We start from the raw sequence: 20721 nt of genomic DNA on the forward strand, positions 1-20721 counted from the left end.
TTACATTACAGGAATCGCAATTCATATGTTCATGCATTTTTATTTTCTGACCATTTATTTCTACGACGTTCTTTTCTCCTCTTTCATTTCGACTACCCTTAGTGTCTCTACATGGTTTACATCTTCCACAATGGTAGAAACCCGTATGACTCCCTTTTTCCTTTGGTTTTGATTTCTTTATATAACTGTTAGTTAATAAGTATTTTAATGAGGGGGCTTTTCTGAACACCACTTTTGGTTTTGATTGCAACACCCGACCCAAAACAGGATCTCCGCATATGATGTGCCAATACTTTTGCATAATCGATTTTAGACCTAAAGCCTCTTTTGAATATCTTGTGATAAATATAGGTTCCATAATCTTTTTATCCTCTTCTTCCCCTCCCTTACATTTTGTATTCTCCTTTAGGGTGCCCTCCATTTTGATCACTAATAAATTCTCGGGATAACCCCTTTCCCTGAATCTTTGCCTAACAATTTCTAATTGTGTTATCCTATCCTCTCTATTCATACAATTTCTCTCCACTCTTCTAAACTGTCCTGCGGGAATGTTCTGAATCCAAGGCTTGTAATGACAGCTATCAAACTGTATATAGCTATTCACGTCAATGGGTTTGAAGTAATTTCTACTCTTTATTTTTGTTTCCTCTTTAAAGAGTTCTAGATCTAAAAAGCAAATACTATCGTTTCCCTTCTCATACGTGAATTTTAGGTTATATTGGTTGTTATTCAAAGATTTTATAAAAGTATCCAAAGTATCATCATCCCCCCTCCATATAATGATACAATCATCAATAAACCTTTTGTAGAGTATTATATTTTCTTTATACATATTCCCTAAGCCATATATATACTCCTCTTCCCATTTCTCCATATATAGATTCGCAAACGACGGGGCAAACTTTGCCCCCATCGCCGTCCCATCTAATTGTAAAAAGAAATTGTCATCAAACCAAAAGTAATTATGTTTTAAACAAAAATCTATACCCTCTACTATAAATTTTTTCTTTATCCCCTCCATGTTTTGGCTTCGGTCTAGTCTTTCCTTAATCACTGATACTACAAGGTCCTGAGGAATGGACGTGTACAGTGATGAAACATCACATGAGCATAGTATAACATTATCCTTATTCCCAAGATCCAGATTTTTTAGCAGGTCTATAAGATATTGTGAATCTCTAAGGTACGATTTCATATTTTTAACTAATGGTTGGAGAAAATAATCAATGTATTCCCCCAGGCGACTAGTTACAGAGTTAATACCCGAAACTATAGGTCTGCCTGGGGGGTTATCCACACTTTTATGTATCTTTGGCAAAAAATATATTACAGGGATTTTTGGGGTCCGTATATTTATATATCTATATTCTTTCTCACTCAGGATACCATGATCTTTGCCCCAATTAGCCAATTTTTCCAACTCCTTCTTATAAATCTGGGTAGGGTCCCCTCTCAATTTTTTATATGTTTGTGCGTCCTGTAATAACCTATGCATTTCTTTGTCGTAATCACCTTTATTCATGATTACTATCCCCCCCCCTTTATCCGCACTTTTTATCACTATATTTTTATTGTCTTTCAACTCTTTTAATGCTATCCTTTCTGCTTTGGTCAAATTATCATTCCATCTAGTTTTCTTCATTTGTTCAAAATCCCTCAACACTAATCGTTTGAATGTGTCTATACATTCATTCCCCCCCATTGGCGGTGGTATGAAGTCAGATTTCTCCTTTAATCCAGTATGGCCCGATGTGTATTCTGTAGTGTTGTTTCCTTTATTAATGAAATATTTTTTCAAATTGATATTCCTTACAAATTTATTTATATCCACAAAAGTCTGAAATTTGTCCAATTTGGACTCAGGGGCATATTTTAACCCTTTCTTCAATAGGGATGTATGGTTATCGTTCAATTTCAAATCACTCAAATTAAAAATACCGGTTTGTTCTACATCTCTTTTGCTTTCTTCTTTTCCCCTCTGTTTTCTATTTCTCCTTCCACCCCGTCTAATTTTCTTTTCCCTAATCTCAAATCTCTTTCCAGATGCCCATACCCAATCCCTTGATGGGGAAAATTTTGCTGATTCCTATTCGGACTCTGGTCATGTGTTCTAAGTGGTGAAAACCGATTATGTGTATATACACTAGAATGAGGGTACGATCTTTGTCGTGTAGATTGAGGTGGACGATATATTTCTGTTTTTGGGGTGTATGGTGTTCTTTCTCCCCGATGGTATCCCCTCGGGACATAGGTATCTCTAGGTATGAAAGGTCTCCTTGGAGTATAATTTCTCCTTTCATCATCCATAAAACCATTATAGGCAACACTTTGATGTAAATAGTTTCTCCTATATTCCCCTCTCCATTTGTTATTTTCATACCTTCTATCATTTCTATATCCTCCATAGTTAGCATGATTATTTTTATTCCCTTTCATGTATTCCGTTTTTCTATTTTCCACTGTTCTCCACCCATGATCTGACTGGTTGCCTAGTTCCTCATTATGCAAAGGATTTTTCCCATTCGTATCCCTAACTGTGTCTATGCTGGTTATGACATTGTTCTTCTTTTGCCATTTATATACATTTTTTTCATTGTAGTCTGTTTTAACCTTTAACAACTTTTTATATTTTTTTGCTTTCACCTCTTGCTCCATTTTTTAAATATTTCTTTGGCAGACATCAGAAAATTCTATGTAGTCATCCAGGCCCTTAAAGGGTTCCAATTTCTGCTTATATTCCTCTATATCTTTATTTATCTTCTCTAGCTTTCTTTTGCGTACCTCAATTATGAATCTCATAACACTGAATGAGCATTGGTTAAGTATTTTTTCCCCAGGCTGTGTGTTCCTGGATGTCCCTACTATCAGTGTTTAAAGGTAGCTGCCATCTTAAACCATCAGGGATCAATTCCTCTTTTAGGAAATTTTCTAGTGATGCAATGTCCCACATAACATTTAATTCCTTAGCCATCAAAAATTCTAAATTTTTAAAATTTGTTTCCAAATCATCTGTCTTCAAACAGCTTTCCATTTGTGTCTGGAAAAAATTAGGGAATTCAGATAAATTGGAAATTCGAAACTCAAAAATATCCATTCCCACAAAGTATGTTCCAATAATCTAGTGTTCTGCTGCCACAAGCTGTTCAGAATTAAGAATAAGGCAGAATAAACCACAGAAACTCACACATACGATACAAAAACACAGATTAATACCTTTAAAATACAAAATTCAACAATATCTGGAGTGCAATACACCTGCTGGATCAGATTGTAAAAACCAACAAAAAAATTGCGTGGTGCTGCACCTTCCCTCTTATGAGCTGTCCTTAACGGTCCTAGATGGATCCAGCAAACATCCACTATTCAATAATCCAATAGAAGAAACTCTTTTGTGACCGGAGCTCAAAAACGAAAAAGACGATCCATGCAGGTTTCCTCCTTATTTGTGCACCAAACACAAGGGATCACTTTCAGGGATAAGTCACCATTCAGACCAGAAACCGTCAATATTTTCACTCCTGTCCTAGTCTCCTCCACTCACTGCATATAAGAGACATATCCAGACATAGTGTAGACAGTTTCAAACTTTTAAAACTTTTATTTCCAGTTCTACTCACATATGTAGATAAAAAATGCGCATATCACAAATGACTCCACGAGGACGCCAATCCTTGCCCGACCCAGGGTTTCGCCTCTGTGCTTCTTCTGGGGCATGATTAGCGTCCGTCCTCTAGCTTTATTTATACAAAACTGTTTCTCCATAAAATACATTTTCAATTTCATACATAAATCACATACATTTAAAAAACATACATTTAAAAAAACAAGGAACACGGAATACATCTGATTTGAACAAGGTATCTAAATAAGGAAAACACTTTAAGCATACATACACATCAGGCTAAAAAATCCATGTTTGCTAGTTTCTCCAAACCACCTGGAGGGCAATCTCTGTTTTCAAACTATCCTCCAATCACAGGGAGTGCTGAGCCAAGCCCCTCAACCTGTCATTCAAAGTCACGTGGGTATTACCCAATTAACCCAAAAATGTGCTTCACTCATTACATAGGGAGTTGGAGAAAGAAAAAAACAAAAAAAAGAAAACAAAAACAAAACCTTCTTTTGTTTTCATTGTGTCTGGGAGATGTTGAGCTAGAGATGTTGTATAAACTCTAGCGTATTAGTAACAGAAAAACATTTTTTACTTTTATATACATATTTTCTTAATCCATCTAGGATCCATCTAGGACCGTTAAGGACAGCTCATAAGAGGGAAGGTGCAGCACCACGCAATTTTTTTGTTGGTTTTTACATAGAGGATTCTGTCATGGTGCAAGGTAAATTACAATTATATTGTAATGCAAATGCTTAGAGAAACAGAAGGATATCTTTGCAATGCAGCTGTATTGGGCTTCTGCAACCTCTGTTTAGTGAAAATTAAAGGCAAAGAAGCTGAGTGAGGAGGAAAGGAAGAATGTATCGAAGAGACTGGGACACAGGCTATTGCTGCTGCAGCTGCTTCCCCTCTCCCCAGGGGATCACCACAGGCTGCTGGCAGAGATTCAGGTAATGTGAAATAAAGTTTTATAAAGTAGTGACATGATTCAGAATTCTGACAAAGACATTTTTTTTTGGAACCTGTCACCAGCTACAAATGACATTACTGGTGACAGATTCACTTTAATCCTGCATCACGTCATTAGGCTTCCTGAAAGTCATGCTTGATGGTAAGGGGGCTGCCTTATAAGGTAGCCAAAATGCAACATTTTCCTTATTCCATTCTGGAAAACTTATTTGCATATTTCCCAGCTCCCATAGTCCTGTATGGTACTTTTGACCCACTGAATGATGTCTCAGGTATTACACATCAGTAACCCAGCAGTGAACCTGAGCCCCTGTCATACATAACGGAGGCCTCTCTGCCATCTGCTTGTAGTCAGGCATCTGTATCGGTGACAATATTCCACCTCTGGTGTCAGCCATAATCAAAAGTCTCAGCATTAAAGCAAAGGAAACTATGAATGAGGCTCTTAATAATGGGATGCAGTAGGGGTCACACTCCGTGCGGAGGATGTGGTGTTGGGGTCCGGACAGGGAAGCGATTCTTAATTGAAATAGAGATGACAAACCCTGACTGGAGGTGATGGAGGTTAATACAAGAAGCAAACCACCTGCAAAATACACAGAGGAACGTGACGTGTAGCAGCGAGGCGAGATCCTTGTGTGCACAGCCGTATCCTCCTCCAGCTGGTTTCTATGTAGAGGAATAAGCAGAGCTCTTCCTCTGCTGATACATATTGTATAATTTTGTAATTATAACACAAGACGCATAAGTGCAGGACTTGCACTTTCTACTCTTACATGTGTAGAAAGAAAGCTCATTGTTACTATTTGATTGTGACGTTGCCCTGATAATGCAAATGAAAACAATGAAGTCCAATCCCGTCCTATTGCAGCCGATGTTATTTGCTGCTCATGTCCCGACAGATCTTCATGATGATCACAGCTTGGAGGGGGCGGTAGAATACCATCCGCTAGTTTATACTTACAGTATGTCTGACGAAGGCTTCTGTCTGAAGCCAAAACATGTAAAATAAAACCCTAACAGAACCCTCCCTGAAGTCGTGTTATCTCCCCAGAGGTTGCGATCGCACGTGGGCCCAGGAGGCTTAGGGGGCCCTTATGGTGTCACTTTCCCCTGCGAGAAGACTATTACTATAAACCATACATTATAGTCGGGGCCCTGGCACAAACTTTGCACTGGGGCCCATCAGCTTCAGGTTACACCCCTGTTTCTCCCCTTGAGCATTTTCTCATTTGTATGATCCTCAAGCAGTAAACTACTGACATGGTGCTCTGTCTTCACGACTTACCAGACAAGAGGTATGTGCTCTAGAACAACCACCCGGTGTCATGTGGGTAAAAGTTTATACATGAATAGGTTTGGTAAAATGTTCCGGCACTTTACTTCAAATGAGAAGAAGTAAAATGGTTGGTCCTCCAGCTGCCTCCTGGTGTCCGGATATTGGCTGTTGAGGACACCGGCTCCGAGGATTGAAGCCTCACCTCTCATTACTGTATGCATCTGTCCATCTTCACTAAGGCTGTATTCACACGTTCTCTCTGAGTTACGTTACAAAACACAATCCAGACGGAACGGGTTTGGTTCGGCCTGATGGTAACAGAAATTGTTTACTTATTACCGACTGCACACGTTTCTGTTGAAACACATATGCGATGAGGCCGAAACCAATCCCCTGGATAACGTTTTAAGATGCGACCCAGAACGAGCCTGGGGCCACGTTTACGCGTTTTGAGTGCGTTTTCATTGCGTTTTGAAACTCAACATCTAAGAAGAGGCGATTTGCCTAATTACATTACTGTTAACATTTGCATTTCTAAAACACATTGTACACATGATGTCAACACATGCATTGACAATGTGTTAAGGCATGTGTTTTGTTAGTGCATGCATTAACATTGCATTAACAAATATAAACAGTAATGTTATTAGGCAAATCGCCTCTCCTCAGCTTTTGCAATGCGTTTCAAACGCAATCAAAACGCAACCAATCCGCAACGCGTAAAAGTGCCCTAAGATGAGCACAACTATAAACCCTAAGGCCCCTTCCACATTTCTGTGCATGCTTGTGACATGCAGAACTTGCATTGCACTCTGACCTACTGTAATCAATGGGCTTTTTCAGACTTGCATTTTTTTTCACGCACGAACAGGCGTTTTTTAAAGCGCGTATAACTCTCAGTATGCTCTACTTTTGCAAGTCACGCGTGTGAAAAACGCACCATACAAGTCTATGGAGACGCATCAAAAACGCATTGCACTCTGAGGCACTTGCAAGTGCAATGCATTTTCACTGATCAATTCCCATAGAAAAGATAGAGCTCAGTCCTGAGTCCTATTCACACACGTTATCTGCGCATGAAAAGTTAATTGAAATTGCATTGAAAACGCGCATGAAAAACTGAGACACTGAACAAACTCTGACTTAAAACTGATTGAAAGCTGATGGAAAATGTCAGTTTTTCACTGACCAAACCCTGATCGCAACCTGATCAGAATCTGGCGTGATCTGCAACGCAAGTGTGGAAGGGGCCTAAGATACTACTTCAATATCTGTAATCCTATACTTGAATTTATGCTTGGTTTTATGTTCCATGGTTCCTGGACGCTGTTCACACTTATGAGACATGACACAACCCAACATTTATTTCCTTTTTTAAAAAATATCATTTTTCTGTATTTTTAGGGTTCAAGTACCCTAGGGGGGTCTGATCAACCCTCACATCTACTACAATACTACTTTATGGGGATTTTCCTACTGCCTACACTGTGCACTTGTTCAGATCCATCGGGATTTCTTGTTGCTGTAACCCATTGTATGCTAGAAGACAGATGAATAGTACATCGATAGTACATGTCATAGTAAGCAGACGCCTGTAAGCATATTTCGCCCTCTGTGTTACGCTGGATGGCAGTCGCCCCCCTGCTGTGTTCTGTGACATTTCTGGTGTGTGGGGGTTGCTCAGACTGAGTGGAGATTTGGGTTATTAGCTGCAGTAACTCGCTGCTGATTGCCTGTGTGCCTGGAGGACAAGTTCTAATGAGACCAATAAATTAAACAGACCAGGAATTGTTCCTATTAACTCATTATGCCTCATTCTTATTATGCCCTTAAAAACTGAAATAAAGTTAAAAAAAAATCCATAACTTTTAAGTAAATTGACAAAGGAAAAAATATAATGTACATTGTTTACAACTGTGAGGATTAGACCAATCTTGTTTGCTGAATACCACAGAGATCTATCAAATGTTCCCAATTATTATTATTATTTATTTATTTATAGAGCACTATAAATTCCATGGTGCGGTACAATCAGGAAAACGCTGTGTACAATAGTTTCTCCAGAGGTAAGTGCTCTGAGCATGAGCAAAGAGAGGGGAGAACAGGAAGTCTGCGAGTTGCGGCTTCAGCCAATAGCTGAAGAGGAGGAAGTGATGTCATAAAAAGTGGCAACACTCTGACTGTATAGCTGTACATCTCAGTTGCAGTTTTAACAACCTTCATGGTACAGAACCCCAGTGATACTTCACCCTCATTACTCAAATGTGAGTAAGAGCCTTAGCATCTTATGTGACTTTTATGGTCTCTTGTTTCTTAAGTAAGTCAGTTTGACCATTGAAAGAAATCAAGAGGGAGATAAGATCTACTACATAGACATAACATATTACTGATCAATGCTGTACAAATCCGTCCAGAGCCCACAGGAACCTACAGGTTCCTATGCTTGATTTCTTAGCATATTCAAATGAATGTCATATTGGGTAGACCCTCTCAGAGAGTATGCTGCCATTCCAAAATGACTAAAACTCCCTGGCTGCAGGTTGTCCAGATCAAAGCCAAAGTGGTGATCCTATCAGCCATAGCAAGACATGTTGGTTGTTCCAAGTCTGTGATTTCTAGAATATTGCATCTTTAAAACATTACAAACTCATTAACTTTTTAACTCTCACAGCGTTAGCCCTCTTCATACAGAGGTGGGGTTTGCTGCATACTACAGCAAACACCCACCGCTAATACCCATGGTCAGTGCTAGCACCGATCACAGATATTCACGTCAGACCTGAGGCTGCATGGCATCTGTAATTTCGTTACAATGAGCCAGGGCCGATTCTCGCCTTTTTGCTGCGTGAGGCGAAACTTGAAAATGCTGCACCTGCCCGATGATGCTACCTTACACACCAGTAGTCAGTCAGTGACACAGACATTAGTGACATCTAGTACCTTACAGGTGATGATCTGCTCCATAAGGAAGAGGACTTATTCATGATTTCTTCCAGCCATGGTTTATAATGGATTATATAATGGATTGTGTTCCTAATTATATATTATCCTCACATAAAAGATCCTATATATTAGGTGATCCCATTATACACAGCTCCCCAGTATACACAGCCCCTCAGTATACGCAGCTCCCCAGTATACACAGATCCTTAGTATACACAGCTCCCCATATACACAGCCCCCCAGTATACACAGATCCTTAGTATACACAGCTCCCCAGTATACACAGCCCCTCAGTATACGCAGCTCCCCAGTATACACAGATCCTTAGTATACGCAGCTCCCCAGTATACACAGATCCTTAGTATACACAGCTCCCCATATACACAGCCCCCCAGTATACACTGCCCTCCAGTATACACAGCTCCCCATATACTAGGTGCTCCCATTATACACAGCTCCCCAGTATACACTGCCCACCAGTATACACAGCTCCCTAGTATACACAGCACCCCCCAGTATACACTGCCCTCCTGTATACACAGCTCCCCATATACTAGGTGCTCCCATTATACACAGCTCCCCAGTATACACTGCCCTCCAGTATACACAGCTCCCCAGTATACACAGCTCCCTAGTATACACAGCTCCCTAGTATACACAGCTCCCTAGTATACACAGCTCCCCAGTATAAACAGTCCCAAGTATAACAATTATACATTGTTCTCCAATTTTGATCTCCGGTATACATAACTCTCAGGACCCAGAACATACAGGAATGATTTCAGTATCTTAAAAAGCTAGAGTTATAAGCAATGAATGGCACAAAGTTTTGCTGTATTCTTTTGGATGTGGCTGTAGATTCTATGTTCAACCACATTACTTAATTATTCTGTGGAATAAAGACGTTATGAAGCCCCAGCTAAATAGTTACTTTGTATAGTTTAGGTGAAGCATAACTTATAACTTGTACCAATCATTATTTGTGTGGAGTAGCAGAAAAAGAAATGAACTTTGATAACTCCCCCATCATCTCCGGGAGGTGGGAATAACATGTTATATGCTCTGTTGTACAATGTATTTCTATATACAGTGTATACTGTATAGAGTGTACAAGTATAGATATCATGTGCAAAAAGTGTGGCACTTAAAAGAGAAATGCAGTGATCTGATTGGTTGTTTAGGAAACACCACCAGTGCCATACATTCTGACGGCCCCCAATATGTAATAACAATCCCCCAGCAAAATTGGCTTGTCAGGACCAGAAAAATGGACATTCATATGCTCTTCCAATAGCCTGTGCTATACTGATTTTAAAACTGCCTTTGTCAGCATTCTGAATCATTGCAGTACTTTACAAAAGTTTATTTTGCATTACCCGTCTCCCTGCTAGCAGTGTGTGGCGAGTCTTGGGAAGGAGGGGAGGGGCAGCTGCAGCCTGTGTGTGCCTGTGTCTCCTCATGCATTCTTCCTCTCCTCCACATCATCCCCTATGCACTTGACAGGAAGTGGAGGGTGAATGTTGGGTGAATGTGGAGAGGAGACTGACACGGGTACACAGGATGCTTCAGCTCTATACCCAACAAATGCTATTGGAACCTGACGCCAGATAAAAATGACATTCAAGGCCTCGGATTTTGCACTCCGTCACTTTACTGATTCCAGACAATCCCTTAAATCAGGACCAAGGCTTTATTACTTTATGTAATCTAAAACAGCTACTGTTTAATATAAAAAAAAAGCTACTTCCTGGTAATATCGAGGACTGACACGTAAAAACACAATAGGGAAAATCCATTGTATCCACATGTTATGTAATTTCACATTAGCTATAAGATACAAAACTGGTAACTACACACTAGAAATACAAAATAATAGAGATGCAACAAATTAGTAAAAATTAGAACAACATCACAAATATTACGGTACTCAAATAAATTGTTCAATGCCAGGGTTTAGGATTCCAAAACGCAGTAGAGGGTGGAGCCTCCTTGGATCTTCCGGTTGCTGGGAATGTGGGTATGTAGGAGCTCTGTAAGGCGCTGGTGCTCCGGGATCCCACGTGCCAGCGGTGGTGGTAATAATGGACTGGACTTCGCATCTTGATAGTAGGAGTCATCGATAATGGAATTGATACTGGGGGCAACATGATCTGGACCGGCTTCAAGACAATCTTCTCCTCTGGTTTAGGCCTGACAATGGTCGGTTGTCTTTCTAACATTTTCGAGATTTGACCATTGGTGGTTTTTACTGCTTTGTTGTTTGTAGGAATCGCTCCGAGCTTTGTTGGTTTTCTCATTTGATAACTGTTCTTTGGGTCTTGTTGTATTCTTGGACTGAACAGATTATTCTCTCTATTCAGGAACTCATTGATTTTTACTTCTGATACCGACGGACCCAGGGTAGTTTTATGTGTCGCTTTTGCCTTCTTCTTCTCCCGTTTAGAAGATTTCGGAACGCCAGTACCATCAAGAAGACCCTTAGAGGCGGCTCGAGCCAAGACATCGCTCACGGAGACAGACTCGGTTGGATCCTTCTAAGACAGAGATACTGTCTATATCATCATAAAATCACAATAACAAACATTGAATGATCTCTAGTTGCTTTATTTTAAAACCTCACTTTTAATAAACTTTGCATAAATCTATGGACTTGTGCACGGGGGAAGTCAAAAGTCCCAGGATGCCCATTTATTTTAGGAACCAAAGGGAAAATGACAGATCTCAATCCCCCAGCAAGTAATTGGTGAGGGGCCTAACTTTTTAGGCATGATCCAAAACATGGCCATCAACCTGAAAGCCGCCATATTGGATCGAGAGGAGGTTTTTCCTAATGGGAAGATTTTGGCAATCAATTTCTGAAATAACTCTGTTCTTTGCTATCCTACATGACCACCAGATGGAAAAACTTCCCCCTGATCCAAAATGGCAACAATTTTCTGTCCTAAAAGACACTCTCAGCCATTACTGATAGGGTATAGGATATGTTATTTTCTTAAATAAATGGGGATCCTGGGACTTTAGTAAGAATAATCCTATTTCTGACCATTACACAACCTCTGTTTTCTAAAATTTTTTGCAGTTTTTCCCTCTGAAAGCTTTTTCTCTTATGTTTCTGCAGACTTTTTCTCATCTGCTCCAAAGACAGGAGAAAAAAAATCCAGAAGTGGAGAAAGTCATTTTTAGTCGTTTCTAGTACTAAAAAGTTAGTAGTTAATAAGTTAGTGACCATTTAAGGACATTTCATTTGAGTACAGCTAAACAGTATACAGTAATTGGGGAAGGTAAATTCAACTGGAATATATGCATCTTGTGGACTCACCTCCCTTGTCAAAACTGCAAGGAAACAACCATTGGAAGTTTTTGAGGGCTCTACTTTAAGAAAGTTATCAGAGGCTGATTCGATGTCTTCCGAAGAGCACGGAGGTATAAGAGGAGCGCTAATCCTGGAACACATGATATAAGGCTGAAATATTACACTCCCAGGAATACAGATAATAGGTGTCAAACGCACTGGTGCAGAATATAATCAGTATTGCCCTTTACAACCAATGAACTATATAGAGATTCCTTCAGCCATGAGAAAAAGACATAAAAAGTGGCAAAAACTAGATCCGCAATGCAGCCTCTTTATTCTTATGATAGGTGGGGGTCCTGAGCCCAGGTGAACCAGTGTCCAGAGAATAACGTCTTAAAAGGAAATGTGTAGACAACATGACATTTCAAGATTTTTGAAATAAGGTTTAGTGTATACTTTTGCTATCTATTCATATAAAAATGTAATATTCCAGTGCTCATGCTGGCCGATTTTCAGTCTCGCACTTTCAGCTTTACTGTATAGACTAAGAGTCATTTCAGGATGTATACATAGGCAGTAGCTCTGTTGTGGTGCTAGGAGCCCATAGGTTATTGAATTGTAAGACAGCGTAAGTGTCTACAGATGAAGATGTTCGTCCCATTTTGTTGCCCCAAGGGAATATAATGGGGCACATTCACTTACCCGTCCGGAGGAGTTCCCCAAAAGTGCATTGTCCGACGATCATGCACTCTGCCGCGATTCACTAAGTTCGTGCGCCCGATATCCTGCATGTGTCGCTTCCCCGCTCAGGTCCGACAAAGTTCATCTTCTTCTTCCTGGTGCATGTAAGTGCTTTGTCTTGCGACACAATTTGAAAGTTAAATGCTGGGCTCAATCCGAACCAGTCTGATCGTCTGACGGCACGCCCCCCGTATTTTGTTGCATGAAGTCGGTTACGCTGCGCCAAAATCCGATCGCGTGCAACACAATCCCCTGTTAAATACCTGTCACAGTGTGCGAAACCCGAAAACGTCGGGAAGTCCGACGAAAGTGCGTCTGCGGACCCTTAGTAAATAAGCCCCAATGTATCCTCTATACAATTATTTCTTATTAATGGGCCCAAATCAAATAGAGGGGGTATCCCCTTTAAAGCAAAAGAAAGCATCAAAATTAGACATGATAAACCTGGGACACTTACTCATTAGCATAATTTTAAAAGTTGATTTTAGAAGGAAGAAGGCCATGGATAACAAATATAAGAAGATTACCACAGTCCCGGGGCCTGGATCTATGTTTAAGTGTCCCTGGTTTATCATGATGGATTTAGATGATAGATTCCCTTTAAATTCAGGAAGGAATCTTTTTTTTTTTAAGAAATCCTACCTGTATGAAGGCCCTTTGATTCCTTCTGATTTGAGGTGAAGGGCTTGCCTTATGACATTTTCATTTTCCTCTGGATAAATGGAGCACGTGCCGTATACAATCGCCTGCACTTTACTGACTGAAACCAGAAGAAAGGAAAGGAGAGAATGATAACACAGGATTGTGTGCAGGGTTACTTCTTGTCCTTTAGGGACCCTGACTTCAAACAAGCAGCCCTCTAAAAGAATATAACATCCTGGTATCAAGCTCTTACATTTCATGGCGTGGTTGAGCTCCGATAGTTGTTGTTTGGCCAAACCATTGAGTCTGTCAGTGGATATGCATCCTTGAGAGAGATCCTGGAGCAGAGCCGTATCTAGATGAGAGAGGTGAGACAGAAATTGTAATTCATTCTACAAACAGATGCTCGCTTATACCACAGTATAACATACATTCATGTACACTCCTATAGGCTTCATTATAACACAGCGCTGGGGCAGAGGATCAGGCCAGCGACAATATAGGACTGACAAATGATGATTACACTGCAGAATTAGAAATACAGTGGGTATGGAAAATATTCAGACCCCTTTACATTTTTCACTCTTTGTTTTATTGCAGCCCATTGGTAAGATCTTTTTATTCCTCATTAATGTGCACTCTGCACCCAATCTTGACAAAAAAACCTGAAATGTAGATATTTTTGCTAATTTATTAAACAAAAAAAAGACCGTTTGCTGTGAAACACATATATTTTTCACATGCTCTCTATTTCCTTCTGATGATATGGTTCTACTCCTTCATTGGAGTCCAGCAGTGTTTAATTAAACTGATTGTATTTGATTAGGTAAGACACACACCTGTCTATATAAGTTTACAGTCTCTGAACTCTGAGCTTACAGTGCATGCTGGAGCACATGAAAATCATGAGGTCTAAGGAACTGCCCAAGGAGCTCCGAGACAAATTTGTGGCAAGGCACAGATCTAACCGGTTACAAAAGAATTTCTGCAGGACTCAAGGTTCCTAAGAGCACATTGGCCTCCATAATCCTTAAATGGAATAAGTTTGGGATAACCACAATTCTTCCTCGACCAGGCATTCCAGCCAAACTAAGCAATTATGGGAGAAGAGTCTTGATGAGAGAGGTAAAGAAGAGCTCCAAGATGCCTGAGCTGAGCTCCAGAGAATAGTAGGGAGATGGGAATCACTGGAGCCTCCACCAGTCGGGGCTTTATGGCAGAGTGCCCCGACAGAAGCCTCTCCTCAGTGCAAGACATATGAAAGCCGCGTACAGTGTGCAAAACATATGAAGGGCTCCAAGACTATGAGAAATACGGTTCTCTGGTCAGATGGGATGAAGATTGAACTTTTTGGTGTTAATTCTTAGCAGTGGAGAAAACCAGGCGCTACTCATCTCCTGCCAAATACAATCCCAGCAGTGACACATGGTGGGGGCAGCATCATGCTATGGGGGCAGGGACAGGAGGACTGGTTGTAATTGAAGGAAAGATGAATGCAGCCAAGTACAGAGATATCCTGGATGTAATCTCTTCCAGATGCTCTGGACCTCAGGCTGGGCAGAAGGTTCACCTTCCAACAAGACAGTGATCCTAAGCACACAGCTAAAATAACACAGCAGTGACCTCAGAACATCTCTGTGACCATTCCTGACTGACCCAGCCAGAGCCCGGACCTAGACCCAATTCAGCATCTCTGGAGAGACTTAAGAATAGCTTCCACCAATGTTCACCATCCAACCTGAGGGCACTGGAGAGGATCTGCAAGGAAGAGGCAGAGGATCCCCAAATCCAGGTGTGAAAAACTTGTAGCATCATTCCCAAGAAGACTCGTGGCTATACTAGCCCAAAAGCTGCTTCTACTCAATACTGAGCGAAGGGTCTGAATACTTATCACTATGTGATAGTTCAGATTTTTTGTTTAATAAATTAGTAAAAATATCTACATTTCTGATTGGAGCCAGAGTGTACATTAATAAGCAAAAAAAACAATACGAGGAACTGTATAAAAGAGCCACATCATTAGGACGGAGAAGAGGCTCACTAAATAATACAATAACAACAGTGACACGTGCAGGATAGAGATAGTACTACATGTCAAAGAGATGCATCTCTTTTGCCCTAATAGGGTGGGAGAAAATATCAGCTTTGTTTGTCTATCTATTTGTCGCAAATCTATCCATCAGCACATTGGACCCAACTATCCCTCTACCTCATATGTAACTACACATGTGTTCTTATTTGTATATATATAGGAACATATTGTTTTGATTTTCAAAAAAAATCACACTGCGATATTGTTTTACAAGATGTAATATGCACCTAGCCCTTATCTATCTGCCACATCTAGCTATATTGTCATTGTCTATCCATATCTACAGCATCTATCCACCCCTACAATATCCACATCTATTCTATCTATCCATCTAATATGTTTTTGCTTGGTGCCCCACACATTTTAGATCTTCTTCTGGAGGAAGAGGTGCCCATAAATCCCTGCAGTGCCTTGCAGTAATCCCTGCTACCTCGTGGTGGTGTCCTCATGTGACTAATGTCTAGAAGCCGGGGATTGTTTATTGGGCCTGATAACAAGTACAATGGACTCTTAGGTGGATCACTGTCTGTGTACAATCAAGAAACAATAAAAATTGTATTCAAGCTGAAATATTCCGGCACCTCCATGTTCTTGTAAGATAAACTCCACTGGGTCACTGACGCCGGACCCTGAACACTGCGGCAGGAGGAGGAGGACTTTAGCCTTCTGTAGCCTGATGTCAGAGGGGTCCAGGTCAGGGAAACTCTCCTTCAGCAATTTAATATCTGGAAGGTAAAGGAGGTGGTAAGTCTATGGAGATGATCTGCACCAGTTATCAAAAGCCCTCAATGACCCCAACTCCCACGTAATGAACATTATACGGCTAATATATTATTATTATATAAGACCAGTGTGTAGTTAAGTCTTAAAGCAACTTATGATCCCCCAAAAAGTTAATTTACATATAGCACAGTATATATAATCAAAGTCATGTCTGTCTTTGTTGTTTTATGACCTCCGTTGTGGGGATTTCCTATAAGGCAGCCAATGAAAGCTGTGTAAAAGTCTTAGACCCGCCCTGAAAGCGGTGTAGAAGTCATAGACACGCCCCTTTCATTGGCAGTGAAAGGGGGCGTGTCAGTGATTTACAATCAACTTACCTGAAGAAGTCTGTGGATACTTTCGGAGAGACCCAATGGGGGACATAAAGCAAGGGAAGCACCCGGCTGGGTTCTCCACATATAAGGGGGCAGAACCTGACAAACTTACTTCTACATTCCATGTTGCCAAAAAGCTCCAACATCTCTTCTTCTCTCGATTCGGACTTCACTCCACACACATATATGTTACCAGAGAACTGCCCAGTCAGTGCAGAAATGTGAGCGATGGTGTAGACCGAGTAAGGGTTGGCCACTATAACGTCATTGTCCTCGGTGAGCAAGGCTTTTACTGAATGTGCGGCAAGGCTGTGTGACTTGTCCTAGGGGTGTAAGAGAGTGGATACTTATCACCTGATAAATATACATCATTATATTACTACAAGGCATCAGTGTACGGTGATATTTTGTGATATATACGGTTTTATGATCATGTGATTTTATAGATCAATGATGCAGGTATATACATGTAATATAGAGAGTATTGAGCTGCAAGCAATAGTGACTACCCCCTTCCCCCTCACACACACACGGGAGTGGAGGGGCACATGGTGGCAGGGCTTGGTGCATTGGATACACTAAGAAGCACAATGTTGGGACACTGGCGCAAGATGCTCCATATCTTGATAAAATCCCCACGACGGGGCACATATACCTACCTGGTCCCGTGGAGTTCACGAAAGTGCATTGTCCGACGATAATGCACTGTGCCGCGATTCACTAAGATGTGCACTACCGATATCCTGCATGTGTCGCTTCCCCGCTCAGGTCCAACCTTCTTCTTCCTGGTGCATGTAAGTGCATGAAAGCCGGCGCAGCTGCGTCACAATCCGATCGCGTGCGACACAACCCCTTTTAAATACCTGTCAAAGCTGCGCAAATCCCGAAAACCATGACGAAAGTGTGATCCACGACCCTTAGTAAATAAGCCCCAATGTGTCCAAATTTTGTTTTAAAAAGTAAATAAACCTTTGAAGGAGTTCCTTTAATAATTACAGAGATAATTAGAGAAGATGATAACACGCAGTAAACTTTACAATATACTTTATTAAGTAAAGGAGCTTCTCTGTGCCTTTTTTACACTTTTTTCTCCTGTAGTGAGCAGTGTATCTGAAAGCACTGAGAGCTCTGTTCACCTCAGACAGATAAGAAGACTAATGATTATCTCTTTCCATACCCATAGAATATTCCCTTGATATGATTTATCTCTCTGGGGTAATTAGACTATCCAGGGACTGTCTGTAAAGTGTCATTATACACATTATCAGACTCCTGTACCTCTCAGTTTCAGTGGATACAGGATACAAAGTGCTTAAAAAGGGGAAACAGATTTGTTAAATAAAGTGTATTACAAAGTTTTTTATTCTGATCTGTACTCAGGTTGCACTAACATTTTTCCAGAAGGGTAATAATACTCCTCTTATCATTTTTGAGAAGTATTTTTAGCTGAGGAGGAGTAGTACAGCGGGCACATTCCCCGCCCCTCTCCATAGTGATATATGGTGTAGGGCGCCATATTCTGAGGAAAGATAGGACATGTCTGATGAAGGGGGTGTGTCCCCCGAAACGTCACTTCATGTGGCTTACACCGTCTTACTCAGTGGTCGGAGGAATATGAGTCTCTGCCCAAGGACAAAACTACGTGAGTGTATGTACTATTGAATTCTACATTATGCCTAATGAGCGGCTGACCTGCATTTGCTACTTTTGCACTCACTATGGAATGTGTTTTGCAAGCTATATTGTCCATACAGGATGATGAAATTATTTTATGATACTAAGAAGAATCATTTGTACCTGCTAACGATGAAGTAAAGTGGAATAATTTGTTCAAAAAAGTTTCTTATGGTCTATATTATTGGACACTATTCATTGAGGAGAAGTAAAAAGTTCCATGCAGTTTTATCCACTTGGGACTTTTATTGAGGAGTAATTCTGCCTTTACAAGCGTAATAGACGCCAGTAGAGGCGTTATTGCGATCTCTGTCTGTACTACTCATTTATAAAGTTTGATGAAAGTTTACTTACTCTTTAAAGAGGATTTGTTGGGTAATGACATGGATGCCCTTTCCCCAGTATTGGTCATGAATATCAGATCAGTGACGGTACATCACTCCGGACCTCTCACTCGAATCAGTGTTGAGCCAAAAGTCCACTTCTATACCATGTACAGTTGGGAAAAAAAGTATTTAGTCAGCCCCCAATTGTGCAAGTTCTCCCAATAAGTGCGAGAACTTGTACAATTGGCAACTGACTTAATACCTTTTCCCCCACTGTATAATGGCTGGAGCACCACATAAGACTGACTAATCGCAAAGTAGGGCCAAAAAAGGGGCGTTTGTAAAGATGCAAAATGCTGGTGCAAATTTAGCCAACTAATACTTGGATAAAACATGGACTGGTCTAAAAGATAACATCCAGTGTAATCCAGGTTTCTATTTGGGTCTAAGTCTGCACCAGAAAGGTTTAATAAATCTGCTCCAAAGGCAGATGGAGGTAGATCTGAGGACTATATCAATCCGGACCATACTCCCTGCTACAAGGCGAAACATCAAAACCGCAACAAGTAGATAACAGACTTCTCATGCACACAAGATATTAGACATTCTCCCAGAGCAGAAACCTTTTAATGTGTCCTTAGACAATAGACTGCATGTCTTACACATCCCCAGTGATCTATGCCTTTCTACCAGTTTCCATAGCAATTCATTGTACTCCTACACTATCTCTGCTCCGGCAGCAGTGACAGTAAAATCGGCCAGAGAATGGCGCTATATTTTATGTTTCCATTGTCCTTCCAGGGATTAAAAGATCAAGCTCCCAAACTGGGGCAGAATTTGCCGGCAATGATAAACTGCCCCGACATAAACATGTTGCCACGCAACCCTCTCTCTCATGCCATGATATTGTTCTGCGGCGTTCACAAGGTTTCCAAGTCTGGAGAGAGCGTACAATGGAGATATAAATCACTCCCTGCTCCTCTACATCTTCCTTTATGTTTGGCTTCCCTTCCAGGATAACAGAACTGCTTCCAAGACAAATATCCCTTGTAAGATACAAGTATACAATGACGCAAACATTCTGCCTCTCTAACAAGCCGGAGACAAGTTATTGGGGCTGTTCGTCACTCTGTCACTTTAATTGGTATTGCTCCAATGATCATTCCATTATATGGTCTTATTATCACAATGCACGTACGTCAGTCTATAAGTTTATGCCGACACTGAGTGTCGCATCTTGAATGTGCACGGCATCCTTTTTGCACCCTGGATGGATCGCAGCAAGTTAAAAGGTTGCATAAGGCGGGTGATGCCTTGGTAGAAACGAAAAGAACTTGTACTTATGTACTTGTAATATGTTGAGATATTCAATAATATTTACATGGCGGGTACAACGTTACAGAAAGAACAAATATAAGCTGTATGTACAGGTGCCGCAATGTACATGACTGGCCAGCCCTGACCCCAGGAGCTCACAATCTAACCTCATATCATACAAAGTGTATCACTCCAATCATCCCTGACCCAGGAGCTCACAATCTAATCTCCCTATCACATATAAGTATCACTCCCTTCATCCCTCACCCCAGGAGCTCACAATATAATCTTCATGTTACTCCCTTCATCCCTTAACCCAAAAATTCACAATCTAATCTCCTTATCACATACAATATTTCACTCCCTTCATCGCTGACCCCAGGAGCTCACAATCTAATCTCATATCATATAAATAGTATTACTCCCATCATCCCTAAAACCCAGGAGCTCGCAATCTAATCTCATATCATATAAAGAGTATCACTCCCTGTATCCCTGAACCTAAGAACTCATAATCTAATCTACCTATCATATACAATATATCACTCCCTTCATCCCTGACCCCAGGAGCTCACAATCTAATCTTCCTATCACATAAAAAGTATGACTCCCATCATCCCATACCCCAGGAGCTCACAATCTAATCATCATATTGCTCCATTCATCCCTGAACCCAAGAGCTCACAATGAAATCTCCATATCACATATACATAACCCCCTTCATCCCTGA

At 40.8% G+C, this 20721-nt stretch overlaps 1 protein-coding gene across 4 annotated transcripts in view; it reads right to left on the bottom strand.

Moving 5' to 3' along the window:
- Positions 1-10478: 10478 nt before the first annotated feature.
- NSUN7 (NOP2/Sun RNA methyltransferase family member 7) overlaps positions 10479-20721 on the bottom strand; it is a 34716-nt gene continuing 24473 nt past the window's right edge. For 2 of the 4 annotated variants that reach the window (XM_072125178.1, XM_072125186.1), the window contains exons 7-12: positions 16787-16997; positions 16159-16302; positions 13739-13840; positions 13486-13603; positions 12127-12250; positions 10479-11341 (exon numbers count right to left, since the gene is read on the bottom strand). In XM_072125178.1, the coding sequence (XP_071981279.1) occupies positions 10748-11341; positions 12127-12250; positions 13486-13603; positions 13739-13840; positions 16159-16302; positions 16787-16997 (1293 nt within the window). In that variant the 3' untranslated portion in view covers positions 10479-10747. Of the gene's footprint in view, positions 11360-12126; positions 12251-13485; positions 13604-13738; positions 13841-16158; positions 16303-16786; positions 16998-20721 lie in introns of all 4 variants that reach the window. The other 2 variants (XM_072125195.1, XM_072125203.1) reach the window with 2 other exon arrangements.

This window comes from Engystomops pustulosus, chromosome 1 (assembly GCF_040894005.1).
Source record: "Engystomops pustulosus chromosome 1, aEngPut4.maternal, whole genome shotgun sequence".
NCBI classification, from domain to species: Eukaryota; Metazoa; Chordata; class Amphibia; order Anura; family Leptodactylidae; genus Engystomops; species Engystomops pustulosus.